The sequence below is a fragment of the Opisthorchis viverrini genome (assembly GCF_000715545.1).
Source record: "Opisthorchis viverrini unplaced genomic scaffold opera_v5_10, whole genome shotgun sequence".
Classification (NCBI taxonomy): domain Eukaryota; kingdom Metazoa; phylum Platyhelminthes; class Trematoda; order Opisthorchiida; family Opisthorchiidae; genus Opisthorchis; species Opisthorchis viverrini.
In genome coordinates, this window is record NW_008751666.1 from 209,313 (window position 1) to 231,330 (window position 22,018).

A 22,018-nucleotide genomic window follows, 5' to 3' on the forward strand; every position below is an offset into this window, starting at 1 on the left:
GTGTGTAGGATGTTTCCTTCAGGATTCTTGGATGGACCTCGTCGGGTCCCAACGCGCAGAATGGGTTGGTCTGTTGCAAGAGTTGAAGAATATCCTCCACCATGAAGACCAAGTCGGTTAGGGGCTGTTCGTATTTCCGCCTTGACAAGAGTGGATGTGACGAAGACGCTGGGGCTGAGTATAGACAAGCATAGTGCTCTCTGTAAACCTCACTGTTGGGTCATTCGTCGGTTCACCGTTTCTGTTCCTCCAGGAAGACGCGGATGGTTTGTTTCTGGGGCCGTTCCTTTGTCCATGCTTCTGGTGTCCAAACCAAGACGACCACCCAATCGGGCTTCAGCAGCGCTTAGTCTACTTACCTGGACGTTCATATCACCAACAACCACAACGATATCTGAGCACTTAACCTGCTGTAGAAGGGCACGTAGATTGTCATAGAAACTCTCCTTGACAGAGTCAGGACTACATTTAATTGGGGCGTATGCAGACACAATAAACAGGGTGCGATGAACCTCACTTTCTCTAGATTCTCTCGCAGATGTTGCCAAACGAACCGCACAGAGGCGACTGTTTACGGGTATCCAATCAAGCAGAGACGCTTCCGCTCGTTCGCTCAACACAATACCCACCCCAGTATATCCAGCTGCAGCAGCCTTTGCAACACCAGAGGTGCGCAGCCGGAACCCGAAAGAGAGTGAGGGGCAGTCAGTTCGATGAAAGTACTTGCGACCTGAATCTTTGTTTCTGACGAACAACGTACGTCAATGCACAGGGAATCCAGCGTGCGACCAGGAACCACATGTTGACCTGCTTGCTTTAGTGTGCGAAAATCAAAGGTGGCTAAGTAGACAGGCTTGCGGGGTTTGAAAACATACTTCGAAGTGTTAAGGGTTGTGACAGAGCTTGGACGTACAGAAGCTTCAGCTAAGTGGGACCCAGGGCGAACAACACGGTCATTCCTAGAGCTGGGACCTGCGGAGAAAGTATTCTAATTTGGGTGAGGGAGGATGAAAGAAGGAAAGGTGAAACTGTAAAAAGAGAGGCGTCAGCTGTAGCACGTTTTCACTTGCCCGCCCTGTGTATGCAGCAAGCAAGGCAACCCGGCTGATGGCACCACGCGACGGCCGATGTGGCATGAGAATATTTTTATTTGTGTATGTCATGGTTGCACCAGGGCTGAGATACTGCCAGGGTTCCCACACCTAGACAGGAGGACGATTAGGGCCCTCAACCGAAGCCTTTGGCTCAAATGCCCAACCGCAAGGCAGCGTTGTTGGGCTAGAAATGCAAGTGCAATTTTTACGGAGCACGTCGCCACACATGTCCCAATCCCGAACCTGGAGGGCCAGGTGACTGTGTTCGTCGGGCCTCTACCCATGGACCAACATGGTATGAGAGACTCTGCGAGCATCGTGCGGACACTCTCCAGTATAGCTCAATGGTATAGCCCAAGGGGCGCAGGGTTACCCAAACCGCCACAACACTGTAGGGTCCAGTCTCTTCGTGACGGTGAGCGGTGTAATCACACCATTCAGAAGCACGGTGAGGGACAAACACATTCTTATTATTCTGGTATTTGTTGTAGATATAGGGGCTGTGACAGACATTAGACCATTAGATTTGGTACGCTATTCCTCAAATAGCTGACAAACACTGTCGGAAGCCTCACTGACGGGGATAAGAAGTGTAAGAAAAGGCGATTGGGCGAATGAACCCTCAAGGATACTCAGCATTAAACCGTATGAACGGCATTCTGAATATTGTTTTTGACCCAAACTCCTGCATCATTCACTGGCCGTACTTCCGTTTGTAGTGACCAGCTGTACGGGTGATCTCTATTCATTTATCCATCTCTTGGAAACTGTATATGTTAAGGCGATAAATACCGCGGTTTTCAAAATTGTTGTTGTCAGTCGTTACACCGTCGATAACGGGACGGACATTCTGTGTTCACTTGGATACTTAAACGGCTTGTCAATGATGAAGAGCATTCAGCCATGGATGTAGTAGTGGAATTTGATTACGTTGCAGAAGAAACAGATGAACTGACCATAAGAAAAGGAAATATAATACGAGACGTCTCACAGTTCGAGGATGGATGGTACATTGGAAATCTGAACGGAAAAATTGGAGTGTTCCCGGATAACTTCGTTAAGGTCAGTTTGTGTCTGTCCCTCAGTGTTATGCAAACAGTCTTAAGTTTTGGACCAAAATTAATTAGTCACTGCTCGTAAATGAATGTGGTCCAGTAGATCAAGCTTAACGCTCCTGCGAACCATGGAGCGGAAGTAGTCACTATATAGAATGGTGTGCACGTAGGAACCCCATTCATTGAAATTATATATATATATATATAAGCCTATATAAAACTCAACGCCTGAATATCTTCAATGAAAAACAAGGGTTTATCCTGCCCGATTTCCTTCGCTAAATATGCCATTGGAGGTCGGCGTATTAAGTGCCATAAGTGCCACACACTCGGATGCTGATGACTGCTGTAGTTTGAGGTTACTGTTACCACAGCATATGCTGCGATGACATATTCCCCTTTTAAATTATGAGCGCGCAGGTTTGGCTTGCTTCAACCCACCCATCAAGTTAATGGCGCTAAGTGAATTATTTATGATATTCGAGGGTGTGAATGCCCTTCTGGCTCGCGCTTTCACCAGTTTCTGCTGTAACTAAAATGTTTATCCGAAACATTCCTGACCGTGTAACCAAAAACAACGTGACTCTATCCAATAGAAGGCCCGCGAACCACATGCAGACGCGATCTTAGGAGTGTCGTGACCACATGTCACATCTTTGCAAGACTACCACCTGATATCCGTCAGCTCCACTTGGAGAAAAATGACCTTATTCCAGGGAGAATTTGAAGGAAAATACTGAGGGTACAAGCCAGTACCACGCAAATGAATTTTCATCCAAGGGCGTATACATCCAGTTACAAGCATCTATAAATGTTTGTGAGGGCGCTCATTTCGGGTGCCATCTAATGATTAACCTGTGTGTGCAATCCGACCGAAGGTTTTTCGTGTTGGGTAATTTGGAAGTGCGTCGTTATATGAGTCCAGACAAATGATGACGCTTTGTGTCGCACTGCTTTAGTAGTCCAGAATCTGAGCCTTAGCAGTGGGTTCACCAAAATGGATGAACCGCATTCTCCTGTGAGATGCTCCTCTTTATCTTATATGATTGTGAATGGATTCATTCGACCTCACGGTGAGGCGGCGGTCGTCCAGAGGATCTGCCATCCAAACTACAGTGATTTTGTATATTTGTTTGCATACAGCATTTTTTGGGTTCTCATTGCGCGTTAGTGCCACCACTAACAAAGAGATTGAACACTATGGATCACGCTAAGGAACCTCACATCCGGTTCTGATCAGTTCGCCTTAGGTATTTTAGATGGTTCGCTTGAATAGATTACTCCCACTCAGTATAACTTTATGGATTTCGATGAAGCCAGATGTTTTATATCTCTTTAATGTGATCTTTCTGCTTACCCTGTTTCTTTCGACCCCCCGGAGATGGCGACTTTCACATACCTCTTTAATGTACAAGAGTAAACAACCAAAAATTTGGGAATTAAGCCTTTACCATTTCACATAATGAGCACCATGTTTTTGCACCATCGTCCACAGAGAATCACATAAGTGGCTGGTATGGCAAGCCCTTCCATACAACATACAGTTCCTAGTCTGTATTCCACTGCTATCTGTACAGTAGGTTTTGTAGCTCCATTCTGCATGCACCCATCTTGTGCATGAATTCCAGTTTTTATCATTGGTTTGCATTATAATAGGTCGTTGAGGTTTTCATGTGATGCTATACAGTATTTATGGGTATCAGACTGCCATTCAGAATTCAAGTATATCTTCGAAATGCAGGCAAGGTAGGACTGGGATTAACTGAAAGCGAAAGTGTCTTACATAACCCACTTTGTTCAAGAGTTTGGGAAAGGATAGTGATGTTTGGAGTAAATGACCTACTTTGGGTCGAATTGACATCAAAATCATATGATCATGGATGCATAATCATACATATATATAATCATTGATATTTTTACAGAATAGCCACTAGCCAACTTGCATTATCTCACCGTGCTTTCCGGACTTGAAGTGCGGGTAAATAAATATATCTAGAAAGAAAAAGCAGTGTCATGTGACAAGAGGTCTATTTTACGTAAGATTTCCCAATTACTCCTTGCCAACGTCAAAAAAGTTTGTGTGAACAACCGAGTTAGGTAACCCTCATCTGCTGGAAGGATAAAAGGGCATTATGACGCCTTTAGCGACGTACAATCTCAAAGCGGTTGCTGAAGATGACACTATAAATGATACTATAGAAACCTATGGGTGTACAACGAGCATGATGCTCGTCATTTGGGTTTCAGCAGGCTGTAAATAAAAGCTCATCAAAATCACGGCACACAAAGGAAACCACAAAGCAACCCGTTCAGTTTATGTCGGGTCTTTTTCGTGCATATAAACGTTTGGTGATGCACTATCAGGGTCACTGGCGAAGGTGGCATGAGCACAGTTTCAGAATCCTTTGCTCAGTATTTCAAATTCAGACATGCGCAGAAGGGCTTCCGAAAAGGGTTAGTTTTAAAGAGTACACCCTCTTCCCAAAATCAAACAAGGTACTGCTAGATATTGCTGCGCCTTAATCACCTAATTGAATTCATTTTGCGGGTTATTGAAAGCATCATTTTCCAACTGATTTTCCGAAGCTGACTTTGAGGTGCCCTTCCGCTAAAGTGAATATCAAGATAATTCTTATGGATGAGTGCAAAACGCTTGGCTTTGACAATTAAACTAATACAATAGTGTGTTAAAAGTCATTTGGTTTTATTGGAGTTAAAAAACGGATTAATATTGTGCCACATTTTGAATAGTGTGCAAAGAGTATTTGGTGGATCGCCTATATAAGCAGAAAGTAACACATCAGCTCCGGCTAATTCTATAGTGACTACGGACTATTAAATATGCTGTGAATACATATTGTGCGCAAAAACAGAAAGTAATCCTCGATCACGAAAGGAAAGTTCCACGGGCTTGGATGCTCTAAAGGAGCTAATATCAGCGGCAACAAGTTTGACAGCAATACCGTTAGCCAAGATTTGGAGTGACTGGTCGGAATGCAAATTTGTAGTGCGGAATCGACGTCTGTCAAAAGAGGACAATAAAGGTATTCCTTCAAAATTGTTGCACTATAACAGTTAGGGTAATATACTTAGTGCATTTGGTATGAGTGCAGGAAAAAAATCGTTCAGCTGTAGCACCCTTTCGGTGTCTAACTGCCATGCGACCCGAAGGTTGCACGAGGGCTGGGATACTGCCAGGTCGCCTAAGCCTAGACAGGGGAAGTCGAGTGGCAGATGTCGGGTTAGAACCACGAACCTTCCGGTCAGTAAATTCGCGCTCTAATCACTTGGGCCATCTCGCAGGAGGGACTATCTGTTTCTAGTTAACCCAAAGCGAACGATCTTAACACTTGAAGATTAGATAAAATGATCGAGTGACCACGCATGTCAGGTAACTTTCTGGTGCTAAATCAGTCTTGTAAGAAACCGGCGCATACTTGAGCTTGTTTATTTGCTAGTTATTTGAAGTGCTTGATATGGAGTTTGTCGTTTAAGAACGAGTTTTTAGTTGCGACGTTTGTGAGATCTTCAATGTTCTGTGATCTTTCATGTTGATCTTTAATTGGGAGTACTTGAGCCTCCGATGAGTCTTGCTAAAGTACTTGACAAGTCAGTCGCTGACAGCATTTTCTGGTGTTTTGGTGGAACTATATGGAGGACAATACAGAAATCTTGGTTTCATTGTGCAGTTTTGATTTCATGTTTTATGTCAATATTCCCTTTTGAAGCTCTCCTGAAAAATTCCGGTTTGCTTCGGTAGCTGAATTAATATTTGTTCCATCGCACCATCGCGCCTAAAAGGTCTACGGTTTTTTCTTCGAGTATCCCGGGAGAGGTATGCTATATAGAATTTGCACTCATTTTCTACCGCTCGCTTCCCGAAGTTAGCATAATGAGCAAATATTCTAGTTTAACAGAAGGTAAACTGGATAGGTGACATAGAAAAAATAGCTCAGCGTTCAAACACAACAAATTCGTCGTATCCGGTTTGTGTTCAGGAGTTTTAAAGACGGGGAAAACAAACGGCCTGAGTTGGCCTCAGCGTGTAAAATCTGCTGTATGACTATTGGTTCAGAGTGGTTGTTCTTCAATTTGCGCGAATTCACTCTTAGAGAAACTGTACCAAATGTACCGCCAATATTTTTGTCACAGCACCGTTATTTTCTTAAAAAAACAGGCGTGATGTAGGTCATAGTATGCACGAACAATGCAAAAAACATGCAGATGAAAGGAAAATACGGAATTGTGCATATTTAAATCTTATTTGGGAGCTTTCTGTGTGCGCTGCTGCATTTTTTAAGCAGAATCGTGCGCCAGTGGGGTTCAGTTCCCCATAGCTTATGGAATTTGCAGACTCAAGGTGTTCCTCGATTGGTGCCAATGGAGTACTTACAGCATTTGGTGTGGGGACATATTGTCACATACGTCTGTATATTCCTTTCTCTCATGTCCGCTGGACGAAACCCAGCACTGATGATTCCAATGATGCGAGCATACCATGCAGAAGCCTGTTGGCTTGCTGAGATTTAAGTGTTAGGTGACTGCGGCAGCTCTAAAAACTTCTGCACAGGTTCAAGATTGCTTAGTTCTTCCCACTCAACGTAGATTTTTAGCTTGGCTTAAGATGGCTCGTGGGTTAAGGTGCAGACTAAATGCTTGTGAGTTCAGGGGTTCACACCAAACCGCAGTATATCGACTGCTCTAGTATGAGCTTTAGCAACCTGGCATCGTCTCACACTTTCTGTACTGAAAGGGCGTTTTCCAAAGACAATATCACAGATGAAATGTGCCTACGGTAGGTGTCAAGACGTGATCCATATCTCTTTACGTGGCATCCAAGGGACACACTACTGCATAAAATTACAAAAAATACGTATAGAGGCCTAATCCATTAGTGTGTTCACCTACCACTTGTCGTACTCAACATTTACGAGGTCTTTGTCAATAAAGGTTTCGGTGCTACGAAGACCACCATTGATCTCCTGTCGGATTCCAAATGATCCCTACATTTTTTCCCAGGTTTTCGCACCTATGCCAATTTGAACCTGTCACCTAACGAAAAGAAATCACCAACTAGAAACTAAAATCTGATCATACTGGTCAAGCGATCTTACAAATGGTATTTTATTATTGGGGTAGAATAAGATAAAAAGCTTTTTCATCGACAACCGTTGTCCGATGTCATTGTACTCGAATTAATACGATTTGATTCGTCCATTAGGCGAATGCATGCGGTTTGCAACCACGACGCAGTCAGCTCTTTTTGTTCTAAAACTGTCAAAATAAAGTATGGACATAACCAGCTATAAGTGACCCGCCTTCATTATCTCCATTTATCAAGCAGCCTGATTTCACTGAGTTAAGTAAGCTTGATGTCTAGCTCTAGTTACTTCTCAACACTGTCTGTCTATTATTTGTGTCTAGGAGAGACCAGTGTTTTGCGTTCTACTCGTGAAAGATAAACTGCTTCTAGTCAACTGATAGTGCGCTTATACACTGATGCCGTATCTAGACCTCGACAGTTGAGTTGACCCAACTCAATGGTACAGAGAGCAAAATGGAATAATTTGACCCTTACCACATGCAGTGTACACCAGATGCTACATTAACAGGACTACGATTCTGGCTTTCAGGAGTATTTCAACTGAATTGTAAAATGTATTATAGGTCTTGGCTGCATGGCACTGTACTTGGTTAAACATCATTCATTTTGGTGAAGAAAGCTCCGTCTGTACTCATCACAGCTCCTGACCATCGCGAACGGCCTTAAAATCCCCTTGTTAGCCTACTTTGTAGCTTAAAAGACGTCTAAATAATGTGAGTGGTATGCTAGGTGTCACAACGACAGGAATATTTGTTAGTGACACTTTGTGTCTCTACACCTGGAGTGTACAACTGATTGCTCTGGTTGGGAACGATTGTATTATTTCCGTATATCCATATATTCCCGTATATCCCAACTAATTTCACCTTTGGAGTCATATTCAAAAATGATAGATGAGCCAACTAAGTGTAACATTATCAACTGAAAGCTTCTCGCAGATGACGTATTGTTTACAACTTCTGAATGGCCCGTCATGGGACAATACGCAGTAAAAAAATCGGCAGAAAGTCTTCGAAACCACAGGTGCCTGGCCACTGGATCCACGATAACGCGGTTCGGTTCATCCAATATTAGTTCTAAAACTCGATGAAACATCTCGGATTTAAACTGTCCTTCTAGAATACGCAAAGTTCGGCTAGATAGAGACGCGATAACGCCCGATCGGACTGCGTCAGTAGGGTCCTTGTATTTCCTATTCGCTCGGAACGGGCTTCGGATTTCCGTAATTTACATGAACTTTAGATGAAAGTTATATTGTTCGTTCTTCATTATGACCGATTGGTAATATTATCTCTGAATCTTCAGGAATTTTGAATTTTCTGTGAGTGTTTGGCGCAATGGATTAATCCATTATCTGGTGGATTGTTCTATTTGATTGAGTGAACCATTCTTAAGTCAGCCTAGCTTGCCGAGTCAAAACATATGGCTCTCTATAATGCCACAGATGGCATTTACAGGACCTTCATTTTTAGGAATTCCTGGACTACCAGAAAGTACGTTGGTGGTTTCGGCTAACAGGCTGATGAATAGTTCCACTGTTAGCGAAAGTAGTATAGTATTTTATACTATGTTTTGGTCATTATGTTTATGCAAAGCGTGTATATCAAAATTAGGGGATAACAATAAGGGAAATGGAAAGCGTCGAGGTTCAGAAGGTGCCATCAACATCAACACCTGTCATATCGTACCTTGTATAAAAATGTCGAAGTTGTGGTTCAAATATCACTCCCTCTGTTAAATTCTCTCAGATTAGTCTAATGAGACCTGGTTTGACAGCATAGGATAACAAACAGATGCTTGGATAGACTAGATGCAAAATGAATTTTATCTCCAAGATCAAGCTGAGTTACCACTTTAGTATTTCTAACATGCACATGTGCCAACAACACCACGTGATTTTAGGGCCTCTTGTATCTTGTGGTATAGTGATAGACGGGAGTACTCGAAGAAAATTCATCTGTGGTGACACTAGTAGTGACAAGTTACGCGCTGGTGTTGGTTCCTGCACACAACATGCGTGAACTGCTACGTTGCTTATAAGTGAATTCGGCTAGGAAATGATGATGAATAGATCGCAGTCCGAGCACGGCACATCCAAACAAATTGATTTAGTGACGAAAAGAATGTTTGGCATGAACAGCACGTGATGATACTGATTTTTTCTTTTGAGTGGGACTACTTTATGTGTTGTCTGCGGGCTACAAGGATTTCAGGGATTTTGAAGTACCACTGTATCCATAAATAAGAATACTAACCCCAACATTAACAACTTTGGAGTGAGAAAAATGGCAGCCAGTGTGCAATCCATCCGGAAGAGCGCTGTAACATTTAGCTTCAACTAAGGAAGTAAGAGATTTTGAAGAAAGTGATAAATACCAGAATTTTCATTCTATAGTTTTTTCAGCACACAAAGTACACCATAGTTGGTATCACTACGGATGCAGTTTTCAAATGTTTTGGAAGTATGTCCATTGCCTTGCAAATTAATTACCTGGTAATAAAGCACCATTCACTTCAAACACAACTGAATTTGTGACTAAGAAAACGATGATATCCGGAAAGATCATTACTGTGACTACAAGAGCTCACTTTAATCTTTTAGTAAACTTTTACCTTCTGAATAAGAGGATTCTGTCCCATAGTATCATGCTCCGAAGAATAAAACTCCCCAACTTGTTTTTAAGTGCACGTTTCTAGTTCGGCCACCGTAGTCAGCTAGTTCTGGCAGAATCCTGAGAGCTTTTTGGACAGTTTTAACAAAAGCGATTAGGTCTCAGACGGAAAATCCTGCAAATACCTAATAGTTAGTGTATTTAAAATGAAGGAATGAAACACTGAAGATCCTGAATAGCATAGTGGATTTAAAATGCTGGTTGCCCGAAGACCGTAGATAGTCTCGGCTATTTCTTCGCTAGACTCAAGCCAGTAGGTGGTACTGCAAAGTGTCCAGATAGTTCCAGGCCACGTGAATGAGATTTTACCTAGAAGGACATCAAACGCAACCCTGTTTGTAAGTTTCTTTAAACGTATTAGTGGACACCGCTCATTCTACTCTGCTACAGTATAATAGTTATCAATAGCCTAAGGATGGCTTTTCATAATGAACCATCACTGCTATGCCTAAATCACTTCGCCAATTTACTATCAAATGGCCGGTCATCGCAATTTGGCGAAAACTTGCAAGGCACACTCTCCATGGCTCATATAAATGTATCAACACTAGTGGTGGTAGATACAAGAAGGACTACTAACCCTATTCTCCTGATGTTAGGCTTCCAAGGATCGGCGCAACACCTAGGCAGCATTTTATGACACTCCTACCGGTGGGCACAAAAAAGTGGTCTGCCGTCAGGTTTTTTGTGTATTAGCCGAATATGCATACAGGAGAAAGCTATCGGTCCATCTTTGGTCTATCATTGGTCTACTTATTCCTATGCGTGCTAGAGATTAACCAACTGCATTCCACTTACAAACATTTATGCCCTTTATACCACCGGATGATATCCGGTGTACATTTGCTGCCACTAAATGAAAGTCGCATTCTGACACAATTCTCTTGCTCTTTCGTATATTCCACTCGTTGTTTGACTCATGATTCATAGTTTGATGGATAAATAGGCTTTTCAGAGGAGGAATTGTAGGCCATTATAGCAAACGGCTTACAACTCAAAACTTGCTTGCTTTTGCTGATCATAATACAATAGTCTGTGAAAGTATTTACTGTAAGTTATTTTGTTAATATATTGGGCTCATGTTATCGCTAAAGCCATGTGATAAATCTCATTGAAGTGGCATGCAGTGATTTTCCCCTTTCATTTCTGTATACTGACTCTAATGCTCAAGTCTAGCACCGGATACTGGTCTTACTGCTAGATACCTAGCAGAAACGATTCACTGCTATAGCTAGAATGAACTGCATGGTTTCAGATCAGTGCCATCCCTCAGTGAACATTGCACACAATTGTCCATTTCAACGGAAGTGAGGATACGCGAAGTTCAGTTTAGAATTAAAAAATGAAAATGAAATCTTGAGCCATGTTCTTCTTCACTAGCCATGACCAATCATAACCCGATCAATAATACCTAATACAGTGGTCTACACTGTGTCCTCTAACCAAAATTGCGGATGGAGAAATGGCAAACCTCCACCGGCTCTCGACTAACTGACTGGTACACACGACCAAAAACAGCTGACTGACTCCCGTCCGCCACAAGTTTTTTCAGCAGTCGGCTATGAATGTCCCACAATTANACTTGTTTATACTGCGGTGCAACGAAACGATCAAAGAACACAGATATCTTTTAATCTCATCGAGTATGCAAGAGCAGCACAACAAACGGATCCCAATGCGACACTCGTGAATATGATTGGGCTAGACAATAAATATTTTGAAACAGGTCCTTCTGTTTTTATAAGAAACAAATTCTTAGAGTGCCTAAACTGTTTCGTGAAAGTATTGCTCACCAAGAGAATGGATATGAAACCAAAGCAGAGTCAACAAAGACAATAAAAATTTGTTTTGCTGTCACAGCGATGAGCCAATCAGTGGTTCCTGTGTATTCTGAGCTGCACGGGACCTTTTAGAACTTTTTTGGTTGTGGTAATGCACTCACCTTTGGGAGATGTATCTTTCTAGGATGTCGAAACTTCTCTGAGTTGTTTATTGATGCTCTTGGATTTTATCAGCGACAGAAATAATTCCATGGATGAGGCAATAAAACAATCGCTATAGAGTCGTTTTGCACAATCGTCAACTATTCTCATATCTTTGACTGCTCTGAACAAGCGATACCAATTTCATTTAACTCTATTTGGCAAACGGGATGAGGGCGAATTTGCAGAACAAAAGCGCCCATCACTAGTATATTAATTGTTTTAATTGTAATTGCATGTTGCTTTGGCAACTACATTGTTTGCTTCTCTAACAAGGTGGGAATTAACAGGCATGTTTGATTGTTAAATAGATGCACTTTTATATAGGGGTTTCTTGTAAAGAGGAAGCACTGCATATAACTAAAAATATCTGATGGGGCATGGAAACCAGGACGGCACTACTATAAAATTACCCGAGTTTGCTAAGTGATCTCTCAGGTTTGTAATGAGGAACAGAATCGATTCAGATTGGTGATGACCCCCACCAGATTTGCACATAACCAGACTTCTAACATCTTTACTATCTGGATAAGAGTAACCCTTACATGTAAAATTTCAGTTTGCACCTTTGTGGCGCTTTGTTCATCAGGTGAAACCAGGACCAACGGGGTCCCATCCTGGAGTGATAATCACATCCAGACTTTACTTGTGCTGTATGACGCTTTGCACCATTCTTGGCTTACGCAGGAGTAAAGCTACTCGTTCACCCATTTTATGATCACGTATCAAAATTTAACATTAGTTCTTACAGTGCCATAGGTTTCTAGGCCGTATCCACCTCTTCTCAATTTTGACTTTATCAAAAAACCGACTTGTAGTTATGAAAAAAAGTAAATATTCTCTACAAGAAGAATAAATGTCTACTGCGCAGAAGTTCATAGATTTAACAGGAGACTGCATTCAAGGACTTTCACCGATTCCACTGACAAACCTATCTCACAGCCTGTGTGCCTATTATCGACGTTCTAGGTTGTGAATGTGATATTTTATTCCATGTTTCTTTGGTCGCATTCATTGCCCATTCCTTCGGCTATGTTTATGCACCAATCCTAAGTGAGCACAGACCCACCGTGTTTATCGATCGGGTAGAGATATAGGTTATGTATGCACAGCATAACTCTGTGCCGTAGTGTGCTGAATTAACCAGGACTTGTTGCAATACCCAAGTACCTTTACTCGATCAGTGACACTGTCTTGTTGAATTATACGATTTGTATCCATATGATAAAAGCTGGCATACTCTGCATTCTAAATGACAGTGCCGCAGACTTTCCAAAAGGCGGCGGTTATCAATCACTTGAGATTCCAGTATTACTTCGACTGATTCGCTCTCTCGCGATGACACTTTCTTCATCGTCAGACATTCTGCTGACATTCTTTTTTTTGCCGCATCGCCCGGCAGACAGTTGCTTTTTAGAATCAACAACCAGATTGAAAACTACTGACATTTTTCAAATTTCGAAAATTGAGAAATCTCGGTTATTCTGTGGATTGCTTCCCAGGATAAAAAATTTGACTGTGTTGTGGCTCTACTCACAATCAGTAGAACAAATTTATCCCTCAGTACTACTTCTCTTTGGGCTATGGGTAGATCTATCCCTCACATTCCAGTCCGTTCCTCGGAGCAATGTACACAAACGCAGTGAAGAGAAATGGCCTACCACAATTCAGTTATTCTTCAGTTCCACATGCAAAACATCGCAGTCCATTTTCATACTGCATCAGTTTTGCACACTCATGCATCATTCACGAGGGAACGGGTGTAAGGTTGTCGGTGTGTTCATATGTTTTCACAGAATATTAAAAGTTGATTATTTCTTAGCTAGTTTTCAGTGCGATACTGCCCAGGGTCAATCGAAGTTATTTACTTGCATGTATAGTACGCTAGGGGTCTGCTGTAGCAGCTATCGTATTCTAATTTGGAACGTTAACATATGTGGACGCATTTTTTCCTCACACCAAAAGATTGGCCTAAATTTGTTTTTTTACGTCAATATCCTTTCCACTTAAAATTCATCATTTCTATATCGCGTGATCGCATGACTTATTCGATGTGCATGCGGGATATATTTATCCCGCGTTTGAAGTTGTAATATACATATGTACATAAATATGTATATATTTATACATATAGGTTTACGTGGACAGCCTCATTATTCATGACAGAAGGACTGTAATGCTATTCTATTCTGCTAGTATCGATAGTTTCTTCCAAATCTGCCATTAAAAAAACAATATTTCATCAAATAGTGTACTTTAGTTCACTTTTCTGCTTTCCGTATTCAGTTTGGTGGCCAATAAGGAAACTTTGATGCGCAGTGGCCATTTTTGATCGATTTGGCTTTGATCGAAAGCTGAAGCAATAAAACAAGCATTTTTCTCACCCACAGTCACTTTCTTACTGACTGTTTACGAAGCTCCCGTGGGTTAAAATATGTATGCTGCAACAGCCCTCAAGCTCGATTAGGTAAACATCTGCAACCTACATTAGGTTGAAAGTAAGCGGTTCGGGCCAGTTACTTGTATTCACGTGACTGTCCTCCAGTAGAAAACCCCAGATGTCCACGACGCTGCCTATAGACCACATCTCAGGTCACTGTGAACACACAAATGTACTTATGTTCAAAAAGGAACGATTGCTTCATACAAATTTAGAGTTTGGATTCTTCTAAATAGGACAAAATCGATAAGTTCATGTTCACTGTCACGCTGCTTAGTTCCGGATTTTCGGACGACATTTCGCTTGCTCAATGTTTAATGAATTATATTGATTAAGCCATTTGCGTACCCGCATAATAGAGCCATAAAACGTTTTCTTGCTATGGCATAGTGGTAGCGACGCTCGGGGTCATTTGTCCACTGAAAATATTCGGTTCATGTACGCTACAAAGTTCAGAAGACGTTCTTCTCCAGCATCATCGCCCAAAAGTTTATGAACGCAGCGTAAAAGAGGCTCCCATTTGGCATCTTAATTTTCAAAGTGAACATCCTACATTGTGTGGTAAATGATCGACAATTTGTCCGAAGTAAGCTGTGATACTCTAGGGGAATGGGAGCTTTTCGAGTACTTGTTGGCAAATTCGCAAGCAGTTACCATGGGAAATTTAACTACCGTCATTACCAAAACTGGAAAATGTTCCCGACTAGAAGGAGCATTTCTGGTGCGATTTTGTGGGCATGCGTGTTTGCTTGGTTACTTTGTAGAATCCAGCGTATCAGTAACTTGGGGTTTATCAGTTATCAGGCCTCTGGGTTTCTGTTGACGCATCAGCAAATAAAGCAGTGATTCAGCGGTAGGTACAGTTATTATAAAATGGATATCGGTTTGCAATATCTTTCTACGTAAATATGTTTCAATATGCAGCCTGAAGAATAACTCTACTAGACCTACGAGATTTTCAAATATTCACTATGGAAACTGCTTATCAGAAAGCGGGTGTACAACACAAACACATAGTGGTTATTCCGCTCATAATTCCTGAATTGCGAAACAAGAATTGCACTGAAGGAGTACATTTGGGTGTGTGCATCTGCACAGATTGTCGCTTTTCCAGAAGTGAGCAAAGGCACCAATAATGACACGCTGTTTGGCTACTCAGCTCAATATAGATGAAAGGCATGAACAAGTAGGAAACAATTGATCACCACTTTGACGCCTTTGATTGGGTAAAGTCACCATCATAAACTCGGTGGAAGCTCGCGAGCTTATGAAATCCGACGGGTTTTTCACTCTAGCATAGTGTAAAAAGTGTTTAGGTTTTAAAAATATTTCTCCTGAATTGACTGTTACAAGTCAATTATTTGTCCCTCCTTAATATACAGTCAACCTTCAGCTGTAGTTCCAGATTGACTCCATTAGAGCGGACAAGTGCAGAACAGCAGACAAAACTCTCTCGTTGAACAATATGCTTTTGTACCATTTTCGACCCTTTCCACAGACCACACCCAAAGTATTGAGTGGCAGTAAGCTGGTCTGTATTGTGTTCCCGTCTGGAACTGATATACCTATGGTAACAGAGGGTAATGGCAAAAATCAATCGTTCAGCCTAACACCCTTTTAGTGCCTAGCTGCTGTGTCAGCCGAAAGAAGCACGAGGGCTGCGTTACTAGCAAGTTGTTTAATCCCAGACAAGTGTAGTCGCGATGCCGGGGTTGTGTCCGAACCAAGAACTTTGGACGTCCTCTCTGAAACCAAAGTGATTACTGGTGCTTCAGTGCCACATCCATCTTCTAATGTTTGACAGCTCAGATATAAAAGAACGAAAGTTGCTGTTCAAGTGAATCTTTTCCACTTACATCCTGCCAAGCAGAGCCCGGGGATGTATACACGTTCAGTCGAGATTGAAAACAGTTGAAAACGGTTAGCGATTGCACAGTGTTACTGGGGACCGTGCTCGGTAGGAAGAGCTAAATCCAAAACCCTGAGTTCCGTAGAACTTCATGTTCTGTTGTCCATTTCCATCAAATCAGGCGCTCAAAGTAATCATCATTTATGAAGAAGGGAATTTGGATTATGTCGTATTTCGTGAAGCCTAGCAGTCTCTGACTGGTTTGTCTGCCTTTTTTGTACAACCCGGACATAGAAAAAACAGATCTTTCCCTTTTTTACTTATTCTGCTATTACCGCATGAGAATCTGAGTCGAGAGTTACATCGGTCCATAGCTTCACGGTTTATTTAAGTAAAGTTATTATTGCTATTTGCATTTTTTACCAAAGTCCATATACGATGCGCAATTCTCAAGAAACCTACCCATCTTCATTTAATAACCAATGGTGATCTGGGGTGTGTACGTAAACAATGGAGGTTGAAGTAACACAGCCCTATATTTAATGCGTTATTTAGGAAGATAATTTAGCAGTGATTTTTCGAAATCGTCTGCAGTTACGATACTCGAGGATTTACCTGGACAGAAGGCGTAATTTGTATTTTGTAGGCGAAATATATGAAATAGGGAATGACCATTCTTGAATCTAGCAAAGATAAGTACATTATTTCAAGCCAGTGGTAACTTTCAATGCCTCTACAAGACGATGGGTTCTCAAACATGCAGAATACCGACTCATATCTGAGTTTATTATTTACCCTTAATGAAAAATCTTAGTTCAGACATAATGACTTACATAGAGTTAAATGATTGTTTGTATATTGAGTCGGCATTAACATAAGATTAGGGCGAACTTCGGGTTTATGGTTTTTTCAACCGTGAAAGCTACGCGTCAGGATAGTTGGACAGACACTCATAATACTGGTACAATACCCTAATGCTTGATGCGCACCCGTTGAATTTTTCATTCTGTTTACTGGTTGTTTGACTTAGTCACTTATTCGTTCCCAAGTGTTATGCGTTTAGCTGAGATCCGAGGTGCGCTTCTGGCAATCGGATCAATAGTTGCAATGTAACGTAAAGGCGCTTTGTATCTGTGCTATTTTGTCTCTGCTTATTTGCATAGTATCTGCGGCTGAGTTTTATTTTTCACGGTTTATTCTTGGAACTGCAGGGATTAATGGTTGGAGAAATCGAGTGGCGCAGGTTCGAATCCGACCTCCGCCACTCGACTTCCCCTGTCTAGGCTTGGGCAACCTGGCAGTATCCCAGCCCTCGTGCTTCCTTCGGGTGGCATGGCAGCTAGGCACCGGAAGGGTGCTAAAGCTGAACGCTTTACATTGTGTACCTTCAATCATAGAGTAGTTTTAACGTTTGAGACCAATGAGTGTTTATACGATAAGGTTTGAGACATGGTCGATGGCCCTCAAGCAAAATGGGTCAGGAAATCACTAACTGCAAAAGATGGCATGGGACATTGAGTAAATCGCATAAGACGATTGGTCTAAAGTATTACAGAAAGTAGGGCACTCTAGTGTTGCAGTAAAAAATTCATGTCAAAGTATTATTGAAGACCTCCTAATTTTGGATGGAAGGATGGAATGCAACTGACCTGTTATACATACCGCAAGTACATGAAGAGTGCGTGAATGGATGTTTTTGTACCAGATACTAGGTTTCCAAGTATGCCCGTTTTCGTACACTACGCTTAGGGCACGACCAACATAAACATATTTCATATGAATATAGAGGTGATCAAGGCTTCGTTGTGGGCGATGGGACTCAATGCCTGACTAAGTTGTTGGTGATAGGATGTTTAACCAGAATTCGGCTACACTTCAAGTTCATAATATTCTTCAGCTGATTTGTGGATTCTAACAACTTGAAACTTGTCGATTTGTCACATCCCAGAGTAAATCAGAGAAATAACAATTTGAAAATGCTGTTGTAAATCGATTCACCTATCCCAAAGGGCGACGCCTATGGCCAAATAGATGCAATCTACTCAGTTGTGACGCCCGCTGTTTATGACGCCTGTCTGTCACTCGTTAGATGGCATGTTGCTCTTGAGCCCTCAGCTGATGATCCCTGATAAGCTGAAGGGAATTTGCTGATCAACGCCTCATGTGTTCATGTGTATACGGGCTGTGAGTATGCAGGGCAAGTTGCATAGAGGAAGGCGGCTCCAATGCAAACTAGTGTTTCAGAGTTAAGGACTCAATTCATCACCTAATACACATATTCAACGTATACCCTAAATCAGGCCGCGGATGGCCTCATAAATTATTATTCATTCTGACGGTTGTGTGAAAAATCTAATGGTGATAAGAATAGCTGATATTCAACAGGATTTGTTGAATCATATTTTGCTGTCTCTGGTGGCTCTTTTACGTTCTAAAGCAACGGCTTCATATTTTTATCCTCCTCAGGTCTTAAACAGTGCGGAGACGACAAACGACCCAAAACCGAGTGGGGACGGAGGAGGGTCTGCAAAACACGAAGAAAATGAGGAGTCTACAGTGAAGCCACAGGGTGTCAAGGGGATTGGCTTGGGGAACATATTTAGTGGGCAACCGATTCAACTCAAACATGCTGCCTTGAAAGATGTCATGAAGGATGTAAGTGTAAAAGTTTCCCATTCCTTTAACTGCCCGGAAATTCTGCAATAAAATAGTGGCCCAACATATAATGTGTACATGCATATGAACCTACAAAAAGGGGCCACTATAATCGTTTCGCCCGAGTAACAGACTTCAAATTTACGCTTCTTCGTGGCAGTCTGTATCATTAGAAAATCACTATTTAGGTGAACAGACAAGCTATTTGAAGCCCATGTGGCGCTGACATTTACGAACTACAAGATAATAGAGTGAAATAAAACTGGCTAAATCTGATTTCGTTACCCGTGATTGTTTCCTCCAAAACACCATGTCTTCCACTGGAACCGAAAAATGCGTATTACAGGAGTTCTTGAATGGTTCGGTTTGAAGTCCACGGTGGAGCAGGGCAAAGATGTCCGTAAACGAACTCGAGAATGGTTATTTGTAACGGATCTCTCTTTCCAATAAGCTGGAAAACTATCATGGAATTAGTCCCTAAGGGAATAAGACTAACGGATATGCGTGATCCGCTCGAGACACGCTTTGTAAGCTTGGTCGATATGACAGCATCCGTTTAAGCTAATCCTTGGGTAGTGGCGTGTTTTATGGGTGGCACTCAGGACGAGTAGTCGGAGGATTCTTCGGACAACGAAATTCCGATTTAAACAGAGCGGAAAACATGCTGTCATACAACCGGAACATCCAGACTCAGTGATGTATTGTGCTGTTTCGCAAATGGGTTCATAACAGTTTGTAAAGCTTCGCACATTTGAACCGTGTGCTCTCACCCAAATCGATAAAAAACACACTTTGACACAGCCAATCACTCATCATCACTATCAGTTGTGACTGATTAGCACATGACCACACGTTTGATGCCAAAGTGAAATTTTGACTAGTTACGACTACTTATGCACTTTCGACCGGCCAACTAGTGTTGCCAGATATCAACAAAATAAACCAACTGTAATCCGCAACAATCATTTCCATCCCCTAGTTTTTGTTGAATGCACCAAACGATTAGTAGTGTGATAGCGTGTTGCCACCAACCAATTTTGAAGAGACATTAGTTTGCTTTGCAACTCCATATTGTAGGTAGCTGCAACTGCCTTACAATTTGCCATCCGATACGCTTCCTTTTGCACCATTACCAAACAGGTTCTGATTATGCAAGGGTTCGCACCAGTCTGTGACCCAAGTGTTCCAAATGAAGTGGGGGCGGTAAATGTCTAACTACTGCGGACAAAGGTCCTAGATTCCAGAGAAGAAGATCCTGAATTTGTTTCCTATCAAACCAGAAGACTGTGTATTGTCTCCATATTGAAGATTTCCGATAAGGTCTGGTGTGCTTTGTCCCTGTTCCTTGGGAATTATCGTTGGAGTTTTGTGCGTTAACGTAGTCCATCGATAACATCACAGCGTTTTGGAGGCTTTTCTGCCAAAAACCTTGCGAACGACATAAATTAGTGTACTTAAAGTCCCGGCGTTTTCTTGTTCTCCTCAATCCCCATAATATTACCATCTTATATTCTCTGTCACCACTGTGTTTTGATTGACATTCATGCATTTTAGAGAGAAACGCCTAGCAGACAGAAGTCAAAAAATAGTATTCGACAAGAAAGCACAAACTACCAGAGGTGGTACAAGTCGCCTGAAAAATCCCTCCATGCTATTGGTCCGGAAGACAATTGTTCAGCTTTGTATTGCATTTCCATAGTATGGAAACGATCTCTTTCATTTAAAGAAGTCACAGGATTAAGGAGTTTGATTGACAGAACCAATTTCAGGTATTTAGCGGCTGCTACCGGACCAGTGTGCAGGAACCAATCAAAATAAGCGCGAGGAAACCCACAGTGTTTGTCTTGAGGATAGCGAGTGACTATCAGGGTTCTGCTGTTTGACCGGTTAAATTATATGCAGTGTATTAACGCTAAACTGTAGCCTTGTATGACTCACTTCGGAGAAGCTGCGAAAAGTGACTCTATCATTGGTTAAGATGATGTAACAGATGCTAGAGCTGTTCTTAAAAAATGTGGTTCTAGTAGGAAACACACAGCAACGGTCTTTGAAGCAAAAGATCAATGATGAGTGAAAATTTTAAGAGGTTGTTTTTTCAGGAGCTTGTGTCACTCCTACTTACGACTTCTTATAGATGACCGAGTTTGTTCCGGATCAACGCAATGACATAAAAAGCAGAATATTGTCTGCAGTAAAAAAGTGCAACACTCGACTTCTGCTATACAATGGACCAGCTTTAAGTAATAAATTGATTTTTCCATTACTAAGGATGATGTTTCGACTAAACGAAAGCCGCAGGGTGCTCAATCAAACGGATAAATAACAAGAACGGCCTCATACTGCAAGCACTAGATGGTACATATTCTTCGAAGGTCAGTTTCCTGGACACATATGGATTCGCGAACTGCTTGAGCGATTTCCGTTATCGCCTCCATCCTTCATCTCTTCCACTGTTTGTCAACTGGAAATGATGATTCGAAAATTATAAACATGTACTTGGCTATCGTAGGCTAGGAGCAACCAGAATTCGCCACTTGTTCAACGACCTCACATAATTCACCTAGGAATGTCAGTAGATGAAATCCGTCGTGGTTTTTTTTAAAGTGCGTTACATCCGTAACGACGCACACAGAAACACAGTTGACCGTGACTTCATATGAATTATGAAATGTCCTTGCTTCAAGAGCAGTATACACTAATACTTTAGCAGTACACCTTCGAACGCACCGCTATGATGAGTTACACAAGAAGCATTTTTATAGGCCGAATATAATTTCTTTTCCTGCCCAGAAAAGCTTGTGGACATTTTTACCGGTTAAGGTGAACAACGGGTTAACAAAACCCAAAATCAAATTTTTCGGCGCATTCCGTCTGTCTTGTCTCGGTTATTTGACACAACCAGGTCATCTACTAAGTGGCCTCCTGATATCGTAAAACCCAGTAATACGGCGTAGTCATCGCTATCATCATTGGCACCATGACATCAGTGTTCAACACTGATGCTTCACTGCCATACAACCATGACTTATTTGAAAGCTTTATTGTGAAAAAAAGAATAAAGGTGGATGGGGGAGGGACTTATTGCTAGCATAACACAATCATTCCGAGGTGCCTACACCTCCAGACATTCACTCAGGCAATCTGGACAGAAACTGACAACAAGAACG

The 22,018-nt window shown here is 41.8% G+C and overlaps 2 protein-coding genes across 2 annotated transcripts in view; one reads left to right on the plus strand and one right to left on the minus strand.

The window, feature by feature from the left end:
• Positions 1-1,204: 1,204 nt before the first annotated feature.
• Positions 1,205-5,428, minus strand: T265_12674 (hypothetical protein; the record flags this gene model as incomplete). The annotated part of the gene is made up of 2 exons (XM_009164937.1): positions 1,205-1,278; positions 5,239-5,428. Coding segments are annotated over 2 exons (264 nt in total), but the record flags the coding sequence as incomplete, so codon positions are not given.
• T265_00945 (hypothetical protein) overlaps positions 1,886-22,018 on the plus strand; it is a gene marked incomplete at both ends in the record, with an annotated part of 53,791 nt that continues 33,658 nt past the window's right edge. The window contains 2 exons of the mRNA XM_009164860.1: positions 1,886-2,156; positions 18,663-18,851. Coding sequence (XP_009163124.1) covers positions 1,998-2,156; positions 18,663-18,851 — 348 coding nt within the window. The remainder of the gene's footprint in view (positions 2,157-18,662; positions 18,852-22,018) is intronic.